The sequence below is a fragment of the Lonchura striata genome, chromosome 2, assembly GCF_046129695.1.
Source record: "Lonchura striata isolate bLonStr1 chromosome 2, bLonStr1.mat, whole genome shotgun sequence".
NCBI classification, from domain to species: domain Eukaryota; kingdom Metazoa; phylum Chordata; class Aves; order Passeriformes; family Estrildidae; genus Lonchura; species Lonchura striata.
The window spans coordinates 48,929,048-48,950,611 of NC_134604.1; the positions used below are offsets into that span (position 1 = coordinate 48,929,048).

At 36.5% G+C, this 21,564-nt stretch overlaps 1 protein-coding gene across 8 annotated transcripts in view; it reads left to right on the plus strand.

The window, feature by feature from the left end:
• MYCBP2 (MYC binding protein 2) overlaps window positions 1-21,564 on the plus strand; it is a 173,440-nt gene that overhangs the window by 52,433 nt on the left and 99,443 nt on the right. For 7 of the 8 annotated variants that reach the window (XM_021548051.3, XM_021548057.3, XM_021548055.3 and 4 more), the window contains exons 18-20: window positions 8,512-8,619; window positions 16,388-16,507; window positions 17,141-17,222. In XM_021548051.3, the coding sequence (XP_021403726.2) occupies window positions 8,512-8,619; window positions 16,388-16,507; window positions 17,141-17,222 (310 nt within the window). The remainder of the gene's footprint in view (window positions 1-8,511; window positions 8,620-16,387; window positions 16,508-17,140; window positions 17,223-21,564) is intronic. The other variant, XM_021548053.3, reaches the window with a different exon arrangement.

Below are 21,564 nucleotides of genomic sequence, written 5' to 3' on the forward strand. Positions count from 1 at the left end.
TGGTTGTTAGGATTATTGTGTGTTGAGAAGAGGAATAACTTACTAGGATATATGGTCATTCAAGTTACTGTAGTTTTAGTAAATACCACTTTGATTTTTCTCTTATGAATTAGATACTGGGTTTTTTTTAATACAAAATGTGCCTTGTAATCCAAATTATTTCCTAGACGTGCCAGTGATTCTTGTGATGTCAGTTGTCTTTATTTCATTAGCATTAAGAAATTACTGGTTTTAACCACAAATAAGGAGCAGCCAGAAAGAGAAAGCTTGTAGTTGCCTATGCATATGGAAGAGGATGGAATATTTATTTTTCTTTGCATCTTTGTGGCTAATTTTAGCTGTGAGGTGAAGAGTGAATGCCTTTGTTTATGTCATGTCAGAGATGCTGCATGCTACTGGCAAATGTTGGGTGCAGCTAACAATTTTTTATTGAACCCTAATTAAATGTGCAGGCATTATTGAAAGGTACTGCTGTTCAGCCCATCAGTGGTGAGAGAGATAGGAGGTAAATTTCAGTTAAAAGAAAAAGAAGAGTGGCAGAGAAAAATTTACATTTGCTTCTATTTCTGTGGTTAGAAGTAGAACCAGAGCAGCTTATCCCTTCTGTATGCCATCTGTTTCAAAAAGCAAAAAAAGATCACTTGCATAGTAGCAGGAATGTACTGTTATGGTTGGTTTTACTGGTGTATGGGAGAAAGGAGGTTGCAGCCAGGTGGGGATTGGTCTCTTCTCCCAGTGACAGGAGAGGACACCCAGTCTTATGCTGCTCTAGGGGACATTTAGGCTGGACATTTGGAAGAGGTTCTTCACTGAAAGGATGACTGGGAATTGGAATGGGTTGTCCAGGGAGGTGGTGGAGTCACTATCCCTGGAGGTGTTTAAAGGGAAAACTGGATGAGGCACTTAGTACCATAGAGTAGTTGACATGGGGGTGTTCGGTCATAGGTTGGACTCAAAGGTCTTTTCCAACCTAGTTGATCCTGTGATTCTGTACAGGGACTGTAGCTAAAAAGGTAGTGTTGTCCAACTTGTTGCATGCATTTGTGTTACATTGTAAAGAGCATTAAAATCCCATACCTGTGTGGCTGTGGGAGGTAGTGGGTATGCCAGTCTGGAAGGGTTGGAGTTTAGTCTCCTGTTTTGGTTCAGAATGACTTGTGATAGAGCTGGGAACAGTGTTTCACAAATACGTAGAGATCTTGCTTTATATAATCAGGTATTAATATTTGATTTTATAATCAATCTTGATTTGCATAATCAGATTAAGGAGTTTTTTTGTTTCTCCATCCAAATGCTGCTGTTTTTCATTAATGAGTTGCTGTAAAGAGTAGCACCATTCTTGACAACTCTTACAATGCTACTTTTTTCATAAGTGAGAATGAGAACATTTAATCTAGATTTTTTTGTGCAAAAGGTTCTGCAGTCTGATAAAATATAGTTATAACAATGTTAAAAGGACTGTCTGGTTACTTGTTGCTTAGTTTTTCCAAGAGTTCTAGTGCATATGTAGCTGAACAAATCCATGCTAATGAAATAGCTGTTTGGAGATCCAAAGAGAACTTGCAACCTTTCAATTTTCTGAAAACGCTGCTTAGTCAGTTAAAGGCTTGACCAGCTCTTTAGAGCCTTTCCTTAAGGTACACAGTGTTTAGTTTGTCAGGATTATGATTTCTGGGTTATTTAGTGTGTTAATGTGTGTCTTTTGTTCTTTTATAAGAAACAAAGCATGCATAGTTTAGGATGGTCAAGAATAGAATCCATCACTGAATGATACTGCACACTCTTTAGTTCCAATTAGTGACCTTTATTCAATGCAAATATTTTCAGTAAATCTGGAATGTCTTGTAAACAAGAGGACTGTGAAAGCTTTAAGAATACAGCAATATTTCATTCCTAAAACAGTTATACAAGTAAAACAAAAAATCACAAAGAAACCTCTTACCCATTTGCCCACTGAATGTCTTGAAATAGGACTAAAGTTTAGGAGAGAGGTGTAAGAGCAAAAGTGCTGGGATTATACTAATTTTTAAGTTGCCTAATTGTTTGTGCTTCTTTACCAAAGCCCCAGATGTAGTCCTGTTACAGTGACTTCTGTTACAAAAATATGTTCTTGGGGTCTACTCGAATTAAGAGCAAAAAGTGATAGTTATGTCTGCAGGTGTGACAGTCATTTAAGTCCTTCACAAAATCAGTTGTGGTGGCTTGTATTGAAGAAAATAAGAATGCTCATCTTTATTTGCATTTATCTGAAAATGCTAACCCTGAATTTGAATGTTCTGGGTAGAAGTAGTTGTTAATAGCTGCAGTATCAATGACGTGGTTCAATGTTATTGTCACAAGCAATTGTCACTTCTCACACATGATCCAAGTCGCCTGCCACTGTTGTAAGGGACTGTATACATGCTGTTCAGCAGCAGCACACTAAGAAACTTTAGAAATTTGAAGTGCTTATGCTGAAGATTTCTTTGGTTTTTTACATTGAAATGAGTCACAAACTATAATTTGTGATGGAATTGTAACCAGCTAATAATTTTATGTTTTAAATTGGTTATTCATGTTGCTGTATTCAAGAAAGAAGTTCTGCTTTAGTGGGGAAAAAAATAGATCCTTTAAATTAATAGTGGGTAAAAGTGTTTGTTTGGGATAATCAACTATTTAAAATATTTATTATAGTTCTTTGCTCTTTTCTGCACACAAGTGACTGACAAGCAGTGAAGAGGGCTCAAAATCAATTCCACATTTTTGACTTGGGTGTATGACCTTCTGAGAAATAAAGCCAGCTGTATTCATCACAACTTCTATGCTAAATCATAATATCTCAGCATAATTATTGGTGGAATTGTCTCAGCTCTTCACTGTCTCTGTTCTTCTGGTGAGACGTGAAGGAGCTGATTTTCCATATAGTGAAGTGGTTTTTGTTTTTCAAGCTGGTTTGGGGCTTGATGAGAGTAATGAGAGATGAATATGCAAATAGTTACACTTCATTATTTTTTGTGGCAGTTTCTGAGGAAGTTTTGTGTGTTAGAATGTTCAGAACATGGTTAATTATTTTTTCTGTCCTATGAAGCTATTTTTTTTCATCATGGGGCATTAAATTGCCTTAATGGATTACAGAAATCTGTGGGCCACATGTGCAATTAATGTAATGAACCTAAGACTAGCATTTTCTGTGCGAGCTAATCTTGAAAGCTGCTCATGAGACTTTTTACTTTTTCAGATTGGTATTTGAAGTAGTAGAAGTTGGAATAGTCAAAGTTTTCAATTTATCACTTGAAGATAATTCTGTTTTTTTTTTTTTTTTTCAGAAGGTGATGAGAATGTTAAAATAGCTTTTTTAACTATATTTAACTATATAAGCTAAAAAATACAGAAATGGTTCTCAATACAGCCATAATAAATGGTCTCATGCTTCACTGGTATTTCACTACTACACTTCCTCAGCCTATGATGTAAAAACCTCTAGATGATCATTACTGAGATGCAGATTTGGTGTGTAATTAAGTGAGGTTTAACTTTTGATGCCCTTACAGAAGAGGAAAATTAATTTTCATCTGTCTTATTCTACTTGCAACAACAAAGAAGCCACAGAAATTGATTATTTTAGTCCAAGCTGCTCTGTTTTAAGACAATATAATCTGAGGCTGCCTAGATTTGGGAAGTTTTTCATTTTCCTGAAGTGTAACTGATTCAGTTACTTCAGTGATTAGTTTTACCATGGTAGGCTAAGTATCATATAAATCTGTTTAACATCTGCACAAGTCACTCAGAGCTTGGAATCTGTTCGTCTGTTTATTGCTCAACACGTACCTAAATACATTGTGGAACTATCTGTACGAGTGCAATCTTAAGTGCAATATTACTTATTAAATAATTGTACAGCTTCTTTTTATGGTTTTAGTTAAATATTTATTTTAATGCTTTCAGGATTACTTTTGTTTCAATGTTCTTTAAACAAACCAAAACCACTGAAAACACCCTACATTTTCACTTGAAATAATATTGAACTCACACATGACTTTTTCTGAATGCTTTCAAAAAAATGCTGTAGGCTTTTGCCCCTAATGACCATTAGGTATTGTTCTATGAAGTTATATTGTTGCACTTGTGTCCATTATTCCTTTCTGAAAGAGCTAATTATTGTTACTAAAACTGATGTTTAAAGTAAAAATATTTTTATTATAGTTTCAGAAGTCAGATTTGTAGTAGACAGCGTGACACAATTCTGGTTGATATTAGCTGTTTTCATTTACCTCATGTGTTTATATGTGGAAATGCATATTTTATATTTATTTAACAATACATATGAAGTCAACTATTCAGAAAGAAGAAAGGGTCAAAATTAAGGTTATCATAAAACTTACTTCCATCTCATTCTTATTACTCCCATGTTGCCCTGCATGCTTTTGTTGGCTAGTGTGCATCACTTTTTCCCCTTTAAAAGGCCTTAATTTTTCTTCTACACCTGATTTACAATTTAAATGTTGCTTTAAGGCTACAGGAAGACACATGTATCCTGTCTTTATTTTCAATGTTTTGAACAAAAGAAGCAAACTGCAATTAACCTTAGTACCTGCACATGACATTCTCCATTAATGTTTATGCCCTAATGGTAAATTGCTAGTCACAGTTGGAAAATACAAGTTTTTTTTTTTACATGCACCATAATTATTAGCCCTGCCTTATAAGAACATTAAATTTCGTTTCCTTTAAGGCTTTATAATGGGACATTATTTCACTATAATGTTTTCCATTTCTAGTGGAACTGAAGTGTGAAGCATTTGTCTCCAATTCCATTTTCTGAAATACTTTTGTTCAAAATTTGCAACATTTTGAGCTATTGAGATTACTAATTTCATATATTAGGGTTTTATCTTCCTGTTTTATTATTAAAAAAAAAACAATAACAAAAACACACCCCCACAAGAATTGCTTGGTTTCTCTCAAGAAGCCAAAAATAGGTTTTTAGAACAGAGGGTATGATCCAACCTAGGACTTAGCTCTGCAACCTGAATTTATATCACTTTTCCGTATGTATGTGTCATCATGTACTATTTTTTCAAGTAGCCTGCTGTGTTCAGTGCACTGGTGCAGAAGTCAGCATTTGAGATAACTGATTTCAGTCTCTTGTGATCACAGCTTGCCAAATAGCATTCATTTAGGATGAGGTACTGGAAGAAATCAAAGTATGTGTTATATAAAATCAAATATTAAACTTTCATAGTTGTGTCTAAGAACTTAGATGACCAAGCATGCCAAAGCATATTAAGAGCATGTAGGATGAAATAATTGTATAAATTTTTCTGAAGTCCACTGCATTATTTAATAAATGCATTCTGTTTGGAGAAAATGAAGTCATTTCTGTAGTTAAATAGATTGTTTTAATGCTTTGAATTCCCTTTGAAATAATGTCCATTTTGAAAAGTCTGGACCAAGGAAGGAAAGCTAGTCTTGACATTTCAGCTAGGGCTGTTCAGCATCTCAGCTCAGCTATAGAAAAACAGTCTGTGAAGAGAGAGAACAAATGTCATTTTACATTATACACCAGCTGATTTAAAATAGCTCTGTAGTCCACCAGTGACTCCTCTTTGCTTATCTCTGTCACTTGATCTTCTAAAGTAGAGACAAGTGATAGATTGTTATTCCCTGTGCAGATCTATCTTAGAGGCTTCTGAAACAGTTTTTGAAATAAAACTCTGCAGGCATTTTTTAACAAATGAAAGTCAGGATCTAATGCATTACTAGATTGTTCCACCAGAATATTCTCAGCACCTAAACTTCACTCCCTTTGTACAGGCAACCTCAGATGTAAGCAGAAAGCAATTCACAGTTTCCATGAATAGTTAGTGTTTTGTTGCCTGTGTTATTTTGGAGTGAGAGGGAGGTACTTTGCACCTTGCCAGCAGATGACCAAGGAGGCAGACATCACAATGCAATCAAAATGTAGATTTTTACTTAATTTTTGTAGTTTCCTATCCTATTATGATCATTTTACAGAGTTAGCATGCACAAAAAGCCAAAGTAGATAACAGATGTGTTGTATGGATTTGGGTACAAATTACTATGAAATAACAATCTATTGCATTTAAGTTTATTTTGGAATCAGGTTCTTTACACAGTGGTGAATGTAGAGTGTATAGGAATATCCAGAAGCAAAGATAAATGCTGCACTGTTGAGAAGGTTAGATTGTCACAGAATTGTCATGTTGACCAGGAGAGTGTGATTCAGATGAGTAGCTTGGAAACTATTGGCAGCTGAGTACTAGTGCCATGCTGGTGCTGACAGCCTCTTATGCTTACTAAACATCCTCTGTCTTACAAATCTGTAGTTCTTTTGCTCACCCTACTGCACTTCCTTCTGTCCTTCTGAAATTCTCTTCTGTTATCTTTGCTCTTAGCATTAAAATGCCAAAGGCTGCCTTCAAGGCTGTATCTCGTTCCCTGCATTGTTTGTTGTGCAAGCATGTTTTGGAACCTCAGAATGTTTGCCTAAGTTATCTAGAGATCATTCAGCCACCCATAAATATTTTAAATCTACACTCTTTAAGCCACACTCTTTGCAGTCCTTGCACCTGTTTTTGCAACTTTGCTGATCTGACTTTCACTTGTACTGTGTTGTCCTGTCCATTCTCTATTTCTTCAGATTTTAATTTCATTTGAAACTTTCCAGGAAGTAAGTCCCACTACCTTTGCATTATTTTCTCATGTTCTTCATTCACCTTTTCACTATCATGTGTCCTTCAGACATTTTTAGCTTTCATAATCTGCTTGTCATTCATCTCTTCCCCCCTTTGCCTTTTCCTGGTGTGCCTCAGGATACTCCTCACTATATCGCCTCACTTGGTAAAAAGCAAAATGTGGTGTAACTTTTTGTGCAAGTCTAAACTCTGGAAAGTAGAATATTAAATATAGCATGTGGTTTGGCAGAAAGTAGTGTTTACCAAAAATGTATCTATTAAATGGAAGTTTGAATGCAGAGGAGACTGAAAAGGGGGAGCACAACAGCAAGACAATTGAAGGAAGAATCTGCAAGATGAAGGTAAATCAAAAGCAAATGATGATCCTTGATTAGGAGAAGGAGCTCTGAAATTAGCAAGAGGATCTACTCTGGAATAGATTCCAAATAAATACAGTAGACCAAAAATAATAATTCTATGCTGTGTACCGAAAGAAACATCACTTGGGAAGTTTTGGGCCATTATATTATCTAACATGTGTTTGAACCTCTAAGCTAGACAGTAGTGTATTTTTAAAACAATTTTAATTTTGTTTTCTAAGTAAATACTAAAATTTGGGAGCTTCTCGGTATGAAGAAAGTTTCTTCATCTGAAATTTCTAAAGCTATCTAAAGAAATCTAAAGATTTCTGCTTAAATGTCTATCCATGCTGTTTAGTATTAGTGAAGGAGGTGATGGTATAAAGTTGACAGCTGAAAGCCTGATGCAATGGACATTTATTAAAAGTTAACCTACACTGTCTTCGTAATGAAGTTCAGCTAAGGAATTGAGAGTATCAATGAATTTGCAGAAAAAGGAGGAATATTTTTATTCTATATATTGCATAAGTGGTTTATAACACAACATGCTGGTTTGAGGGGGTGTTTTTGTTTACTTTTATGGAGGGGCTGGATTTGGGAACCTCTGGAACTGAGTGTCACTTGGCAGAATTAGTTGCTTCTTATTCATGATTTCCATTGAATTGACTTCTGAAAGGGCAAGAAGTGTCCAAAAATTCTTGATGACATGCTTAACCTATAAAACAGGAGAAACACAGATTTAAGAAGCAAATTCCTTGTCCATGACCTGCTTATACTCAGCCTCAGTTAAGCATAGGGCCTCACTGCCTAAGTCTAGATTTTTAAAAAGAAAAAGCAGTCTGGAAAAAAAATTAAATGCATGTATCATTGCTTTCTTTAAATCAAATCTTCTCTTGAAGACCTTTAAATAGATGGAAAAATATTTTCAAAATAAATGGATTTCAAAATTACTAAGTAGATAAGAGTCATATGATTTGAATAACTTTCTTCATAAAACATGGAGCTTTTTCTTTAAAAGTTATAACTCTGCATCTTAAATATAGTAATTGCAAACAAGTTTATGGTGGTCATTTTTAAATTTAGCATTTATATTATGATCTTGTTTCAAATCAGTATTTTGAATGTTATATTGTACAATTTAAGGGATGATAATTATTCTTTTTGTCTTTTAAAGGCAGTAATGGGTATTTGCAATCAAATTTTACTCTAGTGTGAGTTATATTTCCATTGCTTGCAGTACAGTTGCATACATAGAAATTCAGGTAAAACTATCACTATGGGATATTTGTTGTTTTTTTCACATAATTTATCAAGGAATGGCAACTTTCTTGTATTTTAAGGTCTTTTGAATTTAAGAAAACAAGATTATAATTATTATTTTTTTTTGTTTTTTTCATTGCTTTTAATTTGAATTTTGTTTAACATACTGTTTCCATTTTGTGAGCTTTCCTATGCATGTGCAAAATGTTTCTCCTCAGGCCCCCTTGTAATTCCTGGTCCTATTTTTATGAACCATCGAGAACAGGCTCTAGCCAGAATCAGACTCTCTCCAGCACCGCTAAAGCATAAACGGGACAAGCACAAAGGTATTTGATCTTCCTTATTGACTAGGGTGGAAATAAGCCCAGCCTCCCAGTCACTTCTTCCAGATGCTGCATCTGTCTTTCCAAAGAACTGCACAAAATGAGTTCTGCCTTTGCTTCCTGTTAGTATCTTGTTACCTGAGGAGAAAGAAAACACATTTAAATGCTGACCTTTCTTTAGAAGTGTAAATGTTCATTAGTCCATATCATCTTTGTTTTTCTTTCCCCTTTTTTTTTGTGAAATATGCATTTCCTTTCTGTGTGTCTTCTCTTATTTCTAATGCTGTCTCATTCTTGAAGTTCTTTATTTTTACTGTAGGAAACTTTACATGTAAGAGTGATTCAAGACTGTTGCACTGCATTTGTTTTTTGTCCTTTGTGTTGTGTATTTGGGGCGTTTACTTAAATGTATCAGTTCCAGGCTTGATAATTCTGGCATAAATATTTTCATAGGTGTATTATCTTTCAACAAGCCATTTTTAGGAGTGAAATACTTGAAATAATGTAAACATTACTTTTTGCTAACTTTGAATGGGGAGAGTACAAATCAAAATACACCTTTTTCTCTGCAATGTTTTTGAGCGAAATGTTTTTTATACAGTACAGGTATGGAGGTGTCTTGATATATTTCAGAAATTTTTATATGTCTGGCAAGCCAATTCATTATATCTTCAGTTTCTAAGTGTGTCATTTGTTCAGATATAAATTACTTACATGTTTCTTAGAAAGTGGTAGTGTGTTACTAGCTGAATTTACTGAAGTTGAGCTGTCTCAAATCTGATCATAGTTTGTATATACATGTGTATTGATGTGTCTGTACATACATTATTTATATATAGAAGAGAAATATGTAAAATGGAGGTTACAGACCTGGTCAAAGTAAGTATGAAGCTCCTAGAAGTGGTGAACCCAGAATGCTTCAACTCTTTTCTAAAGAATAACTAAATATTAAGAGAGTTAGTGTGGCATTTCAGTTGAATTAGTGGAAGTTACTGTTTGTATTTGGCATGTATGCAAACAAATGAAGCATTATGGGTTAAAGTTTCAATGTGTGGGGGTGATGGGCTTACTGAGTTATGAACACACTGGGTTGTGAAATCATCTTAGGTTTACTTTACAGAAATGAAAGCAAAATCTGATATTTTGAATCTGCATAACATTCAGCCTTTTTGGAAGGCATATTATCTGAGCTTTAAGTCTTGATAGATTTAGTAGAATAATCCATCATAATCTCACTGGAGAGATTGTCTGCTGAAAGAGAACATACTGAATTTGCGTGTTGCTACGTGAGTGACAATTTGCTGGTAGCCATTATTCTTGAGCTGGATACTACTGCTAGTTGTACTGCAAACCCTTGACTCCACAGGCAAATGCATAAAGAAGTATGCGTGTCCTGCCTACATCTGTGCTTTTTTGGCACGTTAGTCGTTGGAACTCATTTCAGATCAAGTATCTCCTTAAAAGAGGTGTATTCATTAGTGTCAGTTTGAGGCGTATGTTGCCTCTTGGAGTTGTAAGAACAGTATAAAGGTCTGTTTTGTGCTGCAAGACTTTGGTCAGATATGCCCTATTGAACTGAACATTTATTTCTCTTTAAGGAAGGCTGTATGGAAAGAAATACTCAGTTTATTTTAATTCTTTGTGTCTCACGGTAAACAGATAAGGAGGTTTTCGGGTAAATTTTTAGACCCTTCTCTGCCTCAGAAGACTGCCTTTCAAAATACAGCTGTAAATTTGACTAGGAACTAGAAATACCCCTTAACTTCTCAAAGAGATTCCAAGGGAAAAAGGAAAACTGGTGAAGTGGGTTGTTATCCAAGTAACAGGCAAGATGAGAATTGGGAAAAAGATAATGTATATTTTTTATCTTAGAAGGCCTGCCTCTCTTCTTGAGGAAGAATGTGAAAGCAATAATAGAGCAGAGATAAAAGGACATTATCACATTGAAATCAGCAAGTTCTTTTATTTTTTAACATAATGCTTTCCAAAATGTCCTCCTTCCTTCAGATGTTTCTGCTATAGTACTCTTCTTCACACCAACCAGACCTTCAAGATCTTTGGGCAAGGAATGTTTAGTTCAGCTGCAGTACTGATAAAGCCAGTACTAAACTTGCTGGTTGCCACGTCTCTGCTTGCAGCTGCAGAACTTCTCTTGATAATGTTATTTAAACTTGATTGTGGACAGCTTCCTCAGTATTTGTTATGTACTTGTACATATTGTCAAACCATGGAGTCATGGAATGATTTGGATTGGAAGGGACCTTAAAGATCATCCAGTCCCAACCCCCTTGACATGGACAAGGACACCTTCCATTAGATCAGATTGCTCAAAGCCCCATCCAGCCTGGCCTAGAGCACTTCCAGGGCTGGGGTATCCTCGATTTCTCTGGGCAACATGTTGCAAGTGCTTCATCACCCTCAGAGTAAAGAATTTTTTCATAATAATCTGCATGTCTGTCACTTGTGGAATTTGTCTATTTGGTTGTCCAGTTGAAAACTCCTTCAGTTTTATTGAAACAGCAGGTTTTTTTAGAAATCTTGCCATTGTCATTTAGTCTCTTCATATTTATAGGGTCTGCATATCAAGATCATTGTTACTGCAAAATACTACATAATTAAGCATATTCTTCCCTTCTTCTGTGTCTTTCACAATTATTAATAGAAGGGATTAGGTGTGACATGTTTGATATTCATAGAGTGGTTTGGCACTAAGAAGAAAAACGAGCTTGTGTTTCATCCTTATTCTATAATGAGGTAGTGAGTTTCCAGTTTACATCTCCAATCCCTGTGGATTCCCATGACTGAGCATCTGAATAAAAAGTGATGCCTGGAGAGGATACCTAGAACAGAGGCCAGACAGTGTTAAAGGAATAAAGTAGATATTTATTGAAAAGGCCTTCAAAGGATATGCCTTGGGCAGAACAAGAGCACAGCCATGGCTCCACCCAAGGTAGATGCAAGATGGATGGACACTCAGAAGTTTCCACAACCAAAACACAAGTTTTGGTTCATTTCCATATTGGGGTTAATTGTCCAATTACAGCTTTAGGTCATGAAGTCCCCTCCTCCCAGACTGCTCTCCTCAGTTGGCTCTTGTTTATACTTTCTGGGTCTAAAGTTGCAATGGTGTCCTTGGTTCTCAGGCTGGAAAAGGATTGTTTTGTCTAACTGAACTGTGAAGAGAACTTGTTAACACTTTATATGAAGTTCAGGGTTATATACAACAGAATCTGGAAAATATGAATACTAAACTTAAGGCATCAAAAGCATTAAAGTCCGTAAAATTTTCTCAACTGCCAAAATGAACTGAGTAGAAATAAAAACAAAGTAAGCTTCTTGACTCAGCTAAGACCCAGCAGTTTGAATGCCACCTTTTTCCTGTATTTGGAAGTAGTGGTAAATGTTCTAAGAAATATGAAACAAATACCCTCAAAATGACTAAGACACTAGATGAAGCTGAACCTGCATGGATGGAACAGAATATAGGTCAACCATTTTGCAAATACTAAGACAAAATTACCATATGTTCAAGAAAACTTACTTGGAATTTACTTTTTAACTTTTTGGCTAAGATACCATATGAAGGGCAGACTAGTTTGAAGCACTCATTGGTCTGAAACAGCTGACAATGAAAAACCTACATCTGATTTATAATTAGAATGTGAGTTTGTTATCACTTTATTCTACATGTTATGCACTTGTGACTCTGCATATTGTATTTCACCAATGAGTTCAAGTAAGCTCTGTAGCAACCTTTAAAGAATCCAACACACTTATATTTTATCATAGAATGGATGATTTTCACAACCAGAGTATATTCCTTTTCCCCCTGCACTGTAGCTATAAAATTGGTTACAGCTGTTTCAGCTGCAGCCTGGGGTAGACAGTCAAGAGGTGCAGGCACAGGCAGATTAGTTAAAGTCATGTTGTATGTAAAATCTGTAAATTACAGCACTCAGGACACCCTGTGAGGGTTGGACATCAGAGACACTAACCAGTAACTTGACCAATATGCTTCATTTCGGTAATTGCTACTGAACGGATCCGAGATTTGTTGGCATGTGATATGGTCTGAAGAGACAGTTAATGTAAGAATTTTTAATATGCAGTCATATTCCATTAATACTTTTCATCTGTGGGGTATTGAACATCTCTAGAAGTGCTTTTTCTCGCCTCCAAAGATGGATGGTAAGTGAGAAATGGAATACCACCACCCTTGCTGTTGGAGAACACTAACAGAATGCTTTTCCTCTGGTTTGGGCCAAGCAAGGGTCCACCATATCTTTCTGTAACGATGCTGAGTTGGGGGTTTTTGCTGAAGAAGTCTCATTTTAAGCTCATTATTTCACTTGCTATAAGGACTGAATGAGCTTTTCCTTTGTTTCTGGAAAGCAGTGGCTTTTGTGGCAGCAATATGAGCCAAGAGAACTTCTAATCCCATTTAATGGAGGAGGAAAATCACCTTCAGGAGTTAAGAATTTTCTGAGTGGTAGTGGGGATTGGTTGGTTGTATTTGCAGTTCTCTATTTTTCCTTCCCCAGCTTTGAGATGTTGGAGATGAAAAGGCAGCATTGTGAAGTTGTTCAGGAGCACACCCCTCTATATTGAGGGCAGAAAGTACTTTTCTTGGGGCTTTCTTCTCTGTCAGAGAGATGGAGTCAAAAGTGCTGCTGTTCAGTGGTTCTCCAGGTGGATAACAGTGGAGGTACTAACTTGTTCTGCTTAAAGGTTCCAGTGCATCCAACAAGAAGACTCTTTGCTTCAGACTTTTTATGCTTCCCTTTCAGGAACAGTTATTTTGATATTACTTGTAATGAAGTTAAAAAGTGCACAATTGTTTGAAGGAAAAAAAAATGTGTACCTCCCTAGTTACAGTTGTTCCTTGAGACATGCAAATAAGCTTTCAGCATCCACTTTTGACTCACATTTTTTTAAAAAAAACTGTAACTGTTTGAAAGTAGTGGAAGGAAAGATGATGACCCAGTTTATTTGCAGCCTTATTTCTAAGTGTAAGTTCTCCTAGCCAGTGCTGCTGGAAAAAACATGATATGTATTGGTCATGTGGTGGAGTAACAGGTAAATACTGTAGTCCAGAAATACTGATTTAAAAGTAAGTAATGATATAATGATACTCTATTTGGCTTTGTGTATTTTTATCAAAAGACTTTTTTTTCCCTAAACAACATTAGCTGCTTTAGTTGCAAGGGTTTTGTACTTAACTAGACAAAAATTATCAAGTGCTTATCAAGTTTTGAAGATCCAAACAATTCAAAACTCTTGAGACAGTTACTAACTATGCAAAGAAGGCTGACAGGAATTCCATTTTCAGTTTAAAAATTTCACACTTGAGCAAAGTAAGATATGTATGAAAGACAGTTGCTTCTATTCCTGCATTCTTAGAGCCTTAGAGAAGTTAGCTTTGGAAATTGAAAATACTAACTTCATAAAATTTTATCCTTTTAAATAAATTTATTTCTCAGATACCTAATTGCAAGGCTTTTTTCATGTAAAGGTACTTGTCTCTGCATCTTGCACATTAATATTTAGTATTTCCTCAAGGGAAGTATTGTGTTATGCTTTTTATTTACAACTTTGGAGAAAATGGTGCTATATCTAGAATCAGATTTTATTTAATGGTAATATGACAATAATCAGCTGAGAAAACAGGAATCCCTAACTTTTTAATAGTAGTTTTTAAGCCATTTAGAGCAGGATGTTTTTCTTACAGTGAGGCAGACATGCACATGTGCCTCTTTAAGTTTCTGCAGATGTCTTAATGCACTGCTGTTGCATGACCAGAAGACACCTGCTGCTACAATTTGCTCATGTGACTGCATAGATTATCTGATTGCTGTATGCCAAGTGCGTTTCCTTGGAAGTGTATGCAGCCAGGACACATTCTTACTGGAAATGTGTATTTCTCACAGATGATTATTCAGTGAGAGAGCTCATATTTTTCATTATTCAGCAGTGTCTGAGGGAGGAGGGGATACAGGGGCTGCAGGTGGACTTCCAGAATACTCAGCTGCTTTTCTGCTCCTGTCTGAAAAACTTGTATGAAATTGCAAAGCAGTAAGCAGACTGCTTGCTGGATAAATAATTTTGATGGCAGTATCAGCTGCTAGAAACACCTCCTGATTACTTTGTCACATAGAGTTCAATGCAAAAGTAGGCATAAAAAGTGCAAAGATACTGTATTTGAGAAGTAGTAAAACTTTGAGTTGCTTTGTTGTATGACTAAAAAATACTTTAAGCTGCTTAAGGCAGAACTACAGGACTAAGAGGAAAACCGTCATTTTGAAGGGTTGTTGTTCAATGATAATTCTGTCTCCTTATATTTGTTGTTGTTACCAATACAAAAAAAAAGCTGCATACAGACCTTCAGAAACACTTCTAATTTGTGTATAGTCTGGTAGTACACAATGTCAAAAATGCCATGGCAATTTTGAAAGAAAGGTTTTTTTTTTTAACCACGTCTCTATTTCACGTGTATCCAGCATGTAATACATGTTTCAAAGGGGTATTTTACCTATGCTTTTAAATCTAATTCTTCTAAACCCTTAGTATCCATACACACTGTTCTTTACAGATGTGAACTACATGCAGATTCATGCAATTCAAGTCATCACTAGGAAGTAGCTTTATTCTTAGAACAGTAAGATTTTTAAAAACTGGTACATAATAAAAGTGTGAAATTACTGTATCAGCAGTTTCTCTGCAATAAAAAAAAATTGAGCAATATGTATAAAAGTAGAATTATATTTTAAAAATTTTCTAAGTCTGTAATAACAATGCTTCACAGAGGGAATAATGAAGTCTTGAAGTTCAGACTTCCATTGATGATTATTCAGGAAAACATGTTGAAATTATAAGTATAGGTCTAAATTAACAATACCTTGAATTCTTTGAGAGACAACTTGTTTCCCTGTATCAGTTTTGTAAATAGAGCAGTACTCACACTTAGCACAGAGAGAATGTGCAGTTATTTCTCACTTAATCTATTTCTGTCATTTCTCTATGCTAGATAGAGTGGCTGAAGTTTAATAGATGATGGAAACATTCTGAGTTCTGGAGAAGATGGTAGCTTGCAAGAAAATTAGGAATAACACATTACACTTCTTTGCTTTTGTCCAATGTGAAGGTAGCTTGACTCTAGGAATCAGTAATGCACTTCATACTTACTAAACACATACATGGTTACTAAAGGAAATCATGGAAATGTCTAAAAATGCGTGGAAGCAGACAGGAAACAGACATGCTCTTGGTGAGTTGTCTGCATAGTTAGAAATGAGCTGTGTAGTTGTCAGCTACTTAAAACATGGGCTCTGTGGCTGAATTGGAGGCAAGTAAACTCCTTAATGAGTAGTAACTGGAAAAGGTAGGCTAGGCTATGCCTTGTTGAGATTGACTACAGTGTTGCCTACTTACTAATGCTACCTTACTGAAGAGTGAAAGCAATGGCTTTTAAGCAAAGCTTCTGAAGTTTGAATTCTCTGCTTCACTGGTTCTTTTTGTCTGCTCTTTGGGAAGCTTCTACTTTAGAGGATATTTTCCAATGTGTACCTTTATAGAGCATTGTTTAAAAATAAAGTTTCTGTCATCTTACACATCTGCTTTGATGCCACATTTTGAGTTCTTTTGCTACTCTGCGAGTTCTCTCTTCTACCTTAAAGTGGTGGAGTGGGGAGTTTTTTACTATCCTTGTCCTATTCCTTCTTCTAATATGACTTTATTAGCATGCATAGTACATAATTGTAAGTCTTGTTTATAGATGGAAGTGGAGAAAGAGGTGAAAAGGATGCCAGCAAAATCACAACATATCCACCAGGGGCTGTCCGCTTTGACTGTGAGCTGCGAGCTGTACAAGTCAGTTGTGGATTTCACCATTCAGGTAAAAACAAATAAATCAATGTTAATTATAATAGAGATTTTTTTAAGGTTGTTATGTGTCTTCACTGCTTTGTGTTCAATTTTTAAAATGGATGTATGCAGGAGTGCTTGAAGTTGAAAACATGGCAGGTCATTTTGTCAGATCTCAAAGAATCACACCATGTGCCTGAGAGTATTGTCCAAACACTTCCTGAACTCTGTCAGGCTTCTGTGACCACTTCCCTATGGAGCTTATTGCAATGTCCAACTACCCTCTGGGTGAAGCATCTTTTCCCAATATCCAGCCTAAACCTTCCCTTTTATGTTTTATGCTATTTTATTACAGGCTAAATCAAATCCTCACATCACCTCCCTGATTCCTGTAATGAAAGGCAACTCATTGTCCTTCAGCAGTGAAAAGGACTATAAGTATCAAATACCTGAGTTACACCACAGCTTGTAAGCAATTTTGGAGTCAATTTAAAACATATACATGGCAGAGCTCTACTCCTGCATAGAAGTGCTACTTGTTACAGGTTGTAGAATCTGATCTGGATCTCTTGGGAATCATAAACTGCTGTTCAGAAGAGTAACAAAGACTGGTGCAGTACCATGTCATATGTGTATGTCAGAAAGATATTTTGGTTTTTTTCAGTGGTTTTGATGGAGAATGGTGATGTTTACACATTTGGATATGGGCAGCATGGTCAACTTGGACATGGTGATGTTAATTCCAGGTAAGCTGGTAATCAAAGGATGTGATTGTATTACTGTACTTCCTCATAATAAATGGTTAAATTTCTGGTTCTCTGTACCTAGCAAGTGTGAAAATTCAAATATAGACCAAATTAAGTTGAAGAGCTCTTGTTCTACACTTACTCCTTATAACCCCCTGAATATTGATGCAGTAACAGTACTCTTGTACTGCATAAGTAATTTATTTAATGCATGAAAGCTTCTGTACATAGTTATTAGCATTGCTTTAATAGTAGTTTGAAAGACTTCTGTCTCTTTAATTCTCCCTGAATCTATGAGAATTACATTGAAGTCTCATTAAGATTTCATTATTTCTGTAAAATACTACATATGCAATAATTCAAATAATATGATATTCTAAACCTAGATAAACCAGTTCCTGTTAAATCAGTGATAAGAGTTCACAGAATATTCACAGAATCACAGAATATTCTGTGTTGGCAGGGAACAAGGATCATGTCCAGCTCTTAAGTGAATGGCCTGTGTGGGGAACAAACCCACAACCTTGGTCTAGTCAGAGAACTAGCATCAGTCTCTGACCAACTGAGCTAATCTCAATTCATTTGTGATGAAGTCTTGTGGGAACTCAAAATGTCTCTCAGACATTTTTAGAGGTTCCAGGCCTTGGTCAGAAGCATTCTAGACCCTGGCAGACAGCTGAAAAACAACTGTGATTCTGAGTTTGAGCCATGGAATGAATTACCAACTTTGGAGGTGGAACAAGCAATCACAAAAGGTTAGATAGTATAGTATAAGTAGTCACAAAGTAGAGGGGAAATTTTTTTAGTATTGTACAGGGGGGTTTTAACACATGTACAGGGGGGTTTTCACTTTGTACATGGGGGTCAGAAGTTCTAAGATGGAGGAAAGTGGGCTGAACCCATCCTTCTTCCTTCTTCTTCCTTGCCTCCATGTTCTTGGTGATGTTGGCACTCACAGATTGGTTTAGAGTAGAAAAACACTTGGCAACGTAGGTAGTAGGTATTGGGGAATAATTGTAAACATGTTATACGTAATATATCTTATAAAAGATAGCAGCAACCCTGGGCGGGGGGGGAGACGAAGAAGACAGCAGATAGAGAGGATGTCAGGGTGTGTGTGTGCCTCTACCCAGGCCACTGATCAAATAGCTGCAGTCCAAGAACATAATCTGTTAGATAACTAGCAATAAACTGCCTTGAGACCGAACAGCTAAGCCTGCGGAGTTTTTCTTTGGAAGCACGGGTTGGAGGAGGGATTTCACCACCACATGTGGCCCCAAAACAAGGCTGGGGTTCCCACAAAGTCTCATTTGTTGCTCATCAGTTATCTCCCACGTTAAGTCCCTAAGCTTTGGTCTCAGCTGCCTTTTGTAGTCACTTGTTTTGGGTGTTGTCAGAAGAGTGATGAGTGCTTTCTTTGTGGTCAATGGAAATAGAGAAATCAACAGAGCATGGAGAGGTATTTGAGTAACCAGCCACTGCTTACTTGCTTTAGGTGTGGTGTGCTTAGTAGCTCTGTAAACCTGATCTCCCTTGACTACAGTGAGAGCATAGATAAGTAACTATAGATGTCTTTAATATGAAGCTCAATCTCGCTCTTAGTATCTCATGCTTAGTCACATCTTTTCATTAAAGTAAATAAAAAACCATTGTCTTGCTGTACAAGGAAGTGTGATTTAGGTCTTTAGACATGTACATATGTCATATAATGCAAAAAATGGAGGTTTCTGTAGTAGGAATCTGAGACTTTGTGTATGTCCAGTAATGCTCAGTATCCTTATGTAAAAGGCTACTGAGAACAGAGCATCCGTGATCTGTCTTCAGTTCTTTCATTTCTCTTGTAGCAGTCAGGTGAAAATTACTGAACATCTATCCTAATCTCTTTGGAGACTTCAAAACCCTTTATTTTGTCAAGTTCCTGAAGAAATCTTCATCATCTTAAAATTTGCATTGGATTCACTAAGCCAAAGGGGGAGAGGGAAGAAAGTATACTGGAAATACCGCCTTGTATTGGCTGCTGTGCCTGATAGTAGTCTCTGAACTGTTACCCCTACTCAGTTTGCATTAGACTGGTGAATACAATCTGGGTTTCTGTCTATGATAGAGTCATATTGCAGACAAGTACTTGGTTTTTCCTTCCTGGAAATTCTTGTGTATTTGTTCCAAGGACCAATGACTTAAACTAGAAATTCAAGTTGCTGTTAGAAGAAGGCCAGTTTGTCTTAAAGACTAAAGAGGTACATATAGCAGTGACATTTGTACTGGTAACTTAATGTTACCTATTTCTAACTTTGATGAAATCACTTGGCTTTTCAGAAGGCTCTGTTATATTTTAGTCAGTATTTCAGGTGGTAAACCCTACATCTGCTAGTTATTTAGATAGAAACTGGATGAAAACCAGTAGTAGTCCCAAGTGAGATCCTAAAGGAGAATATGAAAATTCTTGTGCTGAAGGATAGTGCTTGAGCAGAAGTAGAAGCTGAGGAGCAAGTGACTTGGCACGGGCCTTTGTATCAGTCTACATCAGACCTATAGTGTCTGAAAAAAGCCTTGAAGAAATTTGGAGTATGTCCTATGCATGAGAACTGGCTGTAGTACTATATTACTATTTAGCACCATCATTCAAATTATAATTTCTTCATTGATGTACTTCTTTTTCCAGCTTTAAGTAGAGATCTCTCCTCTGTCCTCACAGTAAGGGATTCAGAGAAGGAAACAGGGAATCCTTATGCAGAGTTCTACCTCAGTTGGGATGCAGTGGTGCTCAGATGGCCAGCTCCTGCCAGGTCAGTGGTATGTCAGTCATGCAGTGTGTCACATTGCCTGTATTGACCTCAGGAAGAGCATCATCTTCTGAATTCAGGAACTGATATCTACTGTATTTCTGGGAGAGAGAGAGAAGAGAGAGGAGGAAACAAACAAGTAATATTTAGGCATCCTTTCAGAGACTTTTCACTTGCAGTGTCAAGATTTAGTAGTGATACTATATTTTTAAAAGTCTTGAAAATGTTCAAGTATTTTAAATTCTGAACACCCGATCAGACATGCCTTTCTCCTTAATTAAGGGGATTCTAGACTCTTTGATTAGAATATTGTAAACATCACAAATTCTTCACCTATTTCAGTAGGAATGAGGTGGATTATGTGCCCTATCAGTAAGCTGGAACCCTTAAATTAGCCTGTGTAGGCTTTTTGTTGTAACATCCACAGTGGCAGATGTTGAAAAGCTATTCCCTACATGAAAGATTTGTCAGTCTGTACTTTATTCTCCTCAAATTATCTGTTGGTGAATAGAAACTTAGTGGAAGCAAGAAATTCTTTGCAGTATCTAGTCTTGGTGAAAAACAGCATGTATTGTGCTCAGGTAAACAAAGGTGTGTTTGTTGCTGATGCTTCTCTCAGGAAGCTGGAAGTTAAAACTCCAGGATCTTTCTGTTACTGTTCAAATCTGCATATTTTTTTGGTACAAACTCTTGACTTCAGCACTTCAGTAGCAAGTACATGACCTGACAGTCAAGCTCCAGAAATGGAATGACTGAAGTGATACAGTCTTGATAGGATTTTCCTTCCAAAGGTTCAACAATATCATAAACCAAAAGTGATCAGACTTTCCATAGATGATCAGCTTAAGATAAAGAATATCCACTTCAGAGGAAGAATAGAGACTATATTCTTTTAGCAACTCCAGGGGGGAAAAAAAAGTGTTCCATTATCTGTTTGCTAGTACCATGTTTCTAGGTGTATTTTCTGATTATTTTACTCCAGTGGTGGAGTGCAGGTCATATTTACATCTTTTCACCAAATTTCCTCTAAAACAGAGTCACTTCTAAAATATAAAGATCTCCATTTTCTCTGTAATAAAGTTGTCCAACTCTGCTTGCAATGGGCAGAAATAGCCACTGGTTTTCTCTTACCCAGTACACAGTAACAGCTGCCAGTGAACCGTGTTTCCAGCACCACGGTCAGCTGCCCCAAGTGACGTGTTTTGGGAGTTGGCAGACAGCTGTTGTCTGCATAAGTACCACGGACAGCAATTGTTCGAACAGGTCACGCGTGATGACTTTTCAAAGATTACAACTGCTCTGAGAAATGCTTACCCTTTTGGATGGAAGAGGGTTTCCATGTGGACAGCCAGAATGCATCTGGACTTTCTTCAGGATCCTAAGTTATCTGCATGTTCATCTCAATTATTCAGTAATTGTTACTTTTTCCCAAGGAATCTCAGGTTATTTTCTCTATAGCTGAGCTTGTCCTTTTGTGATTGACCAAACATTCTGTGACTTTGACACCAGCATGTCTTTCCACTTCATCCCAGAAGTCCTTGTTTTCTTTGATTCAGATG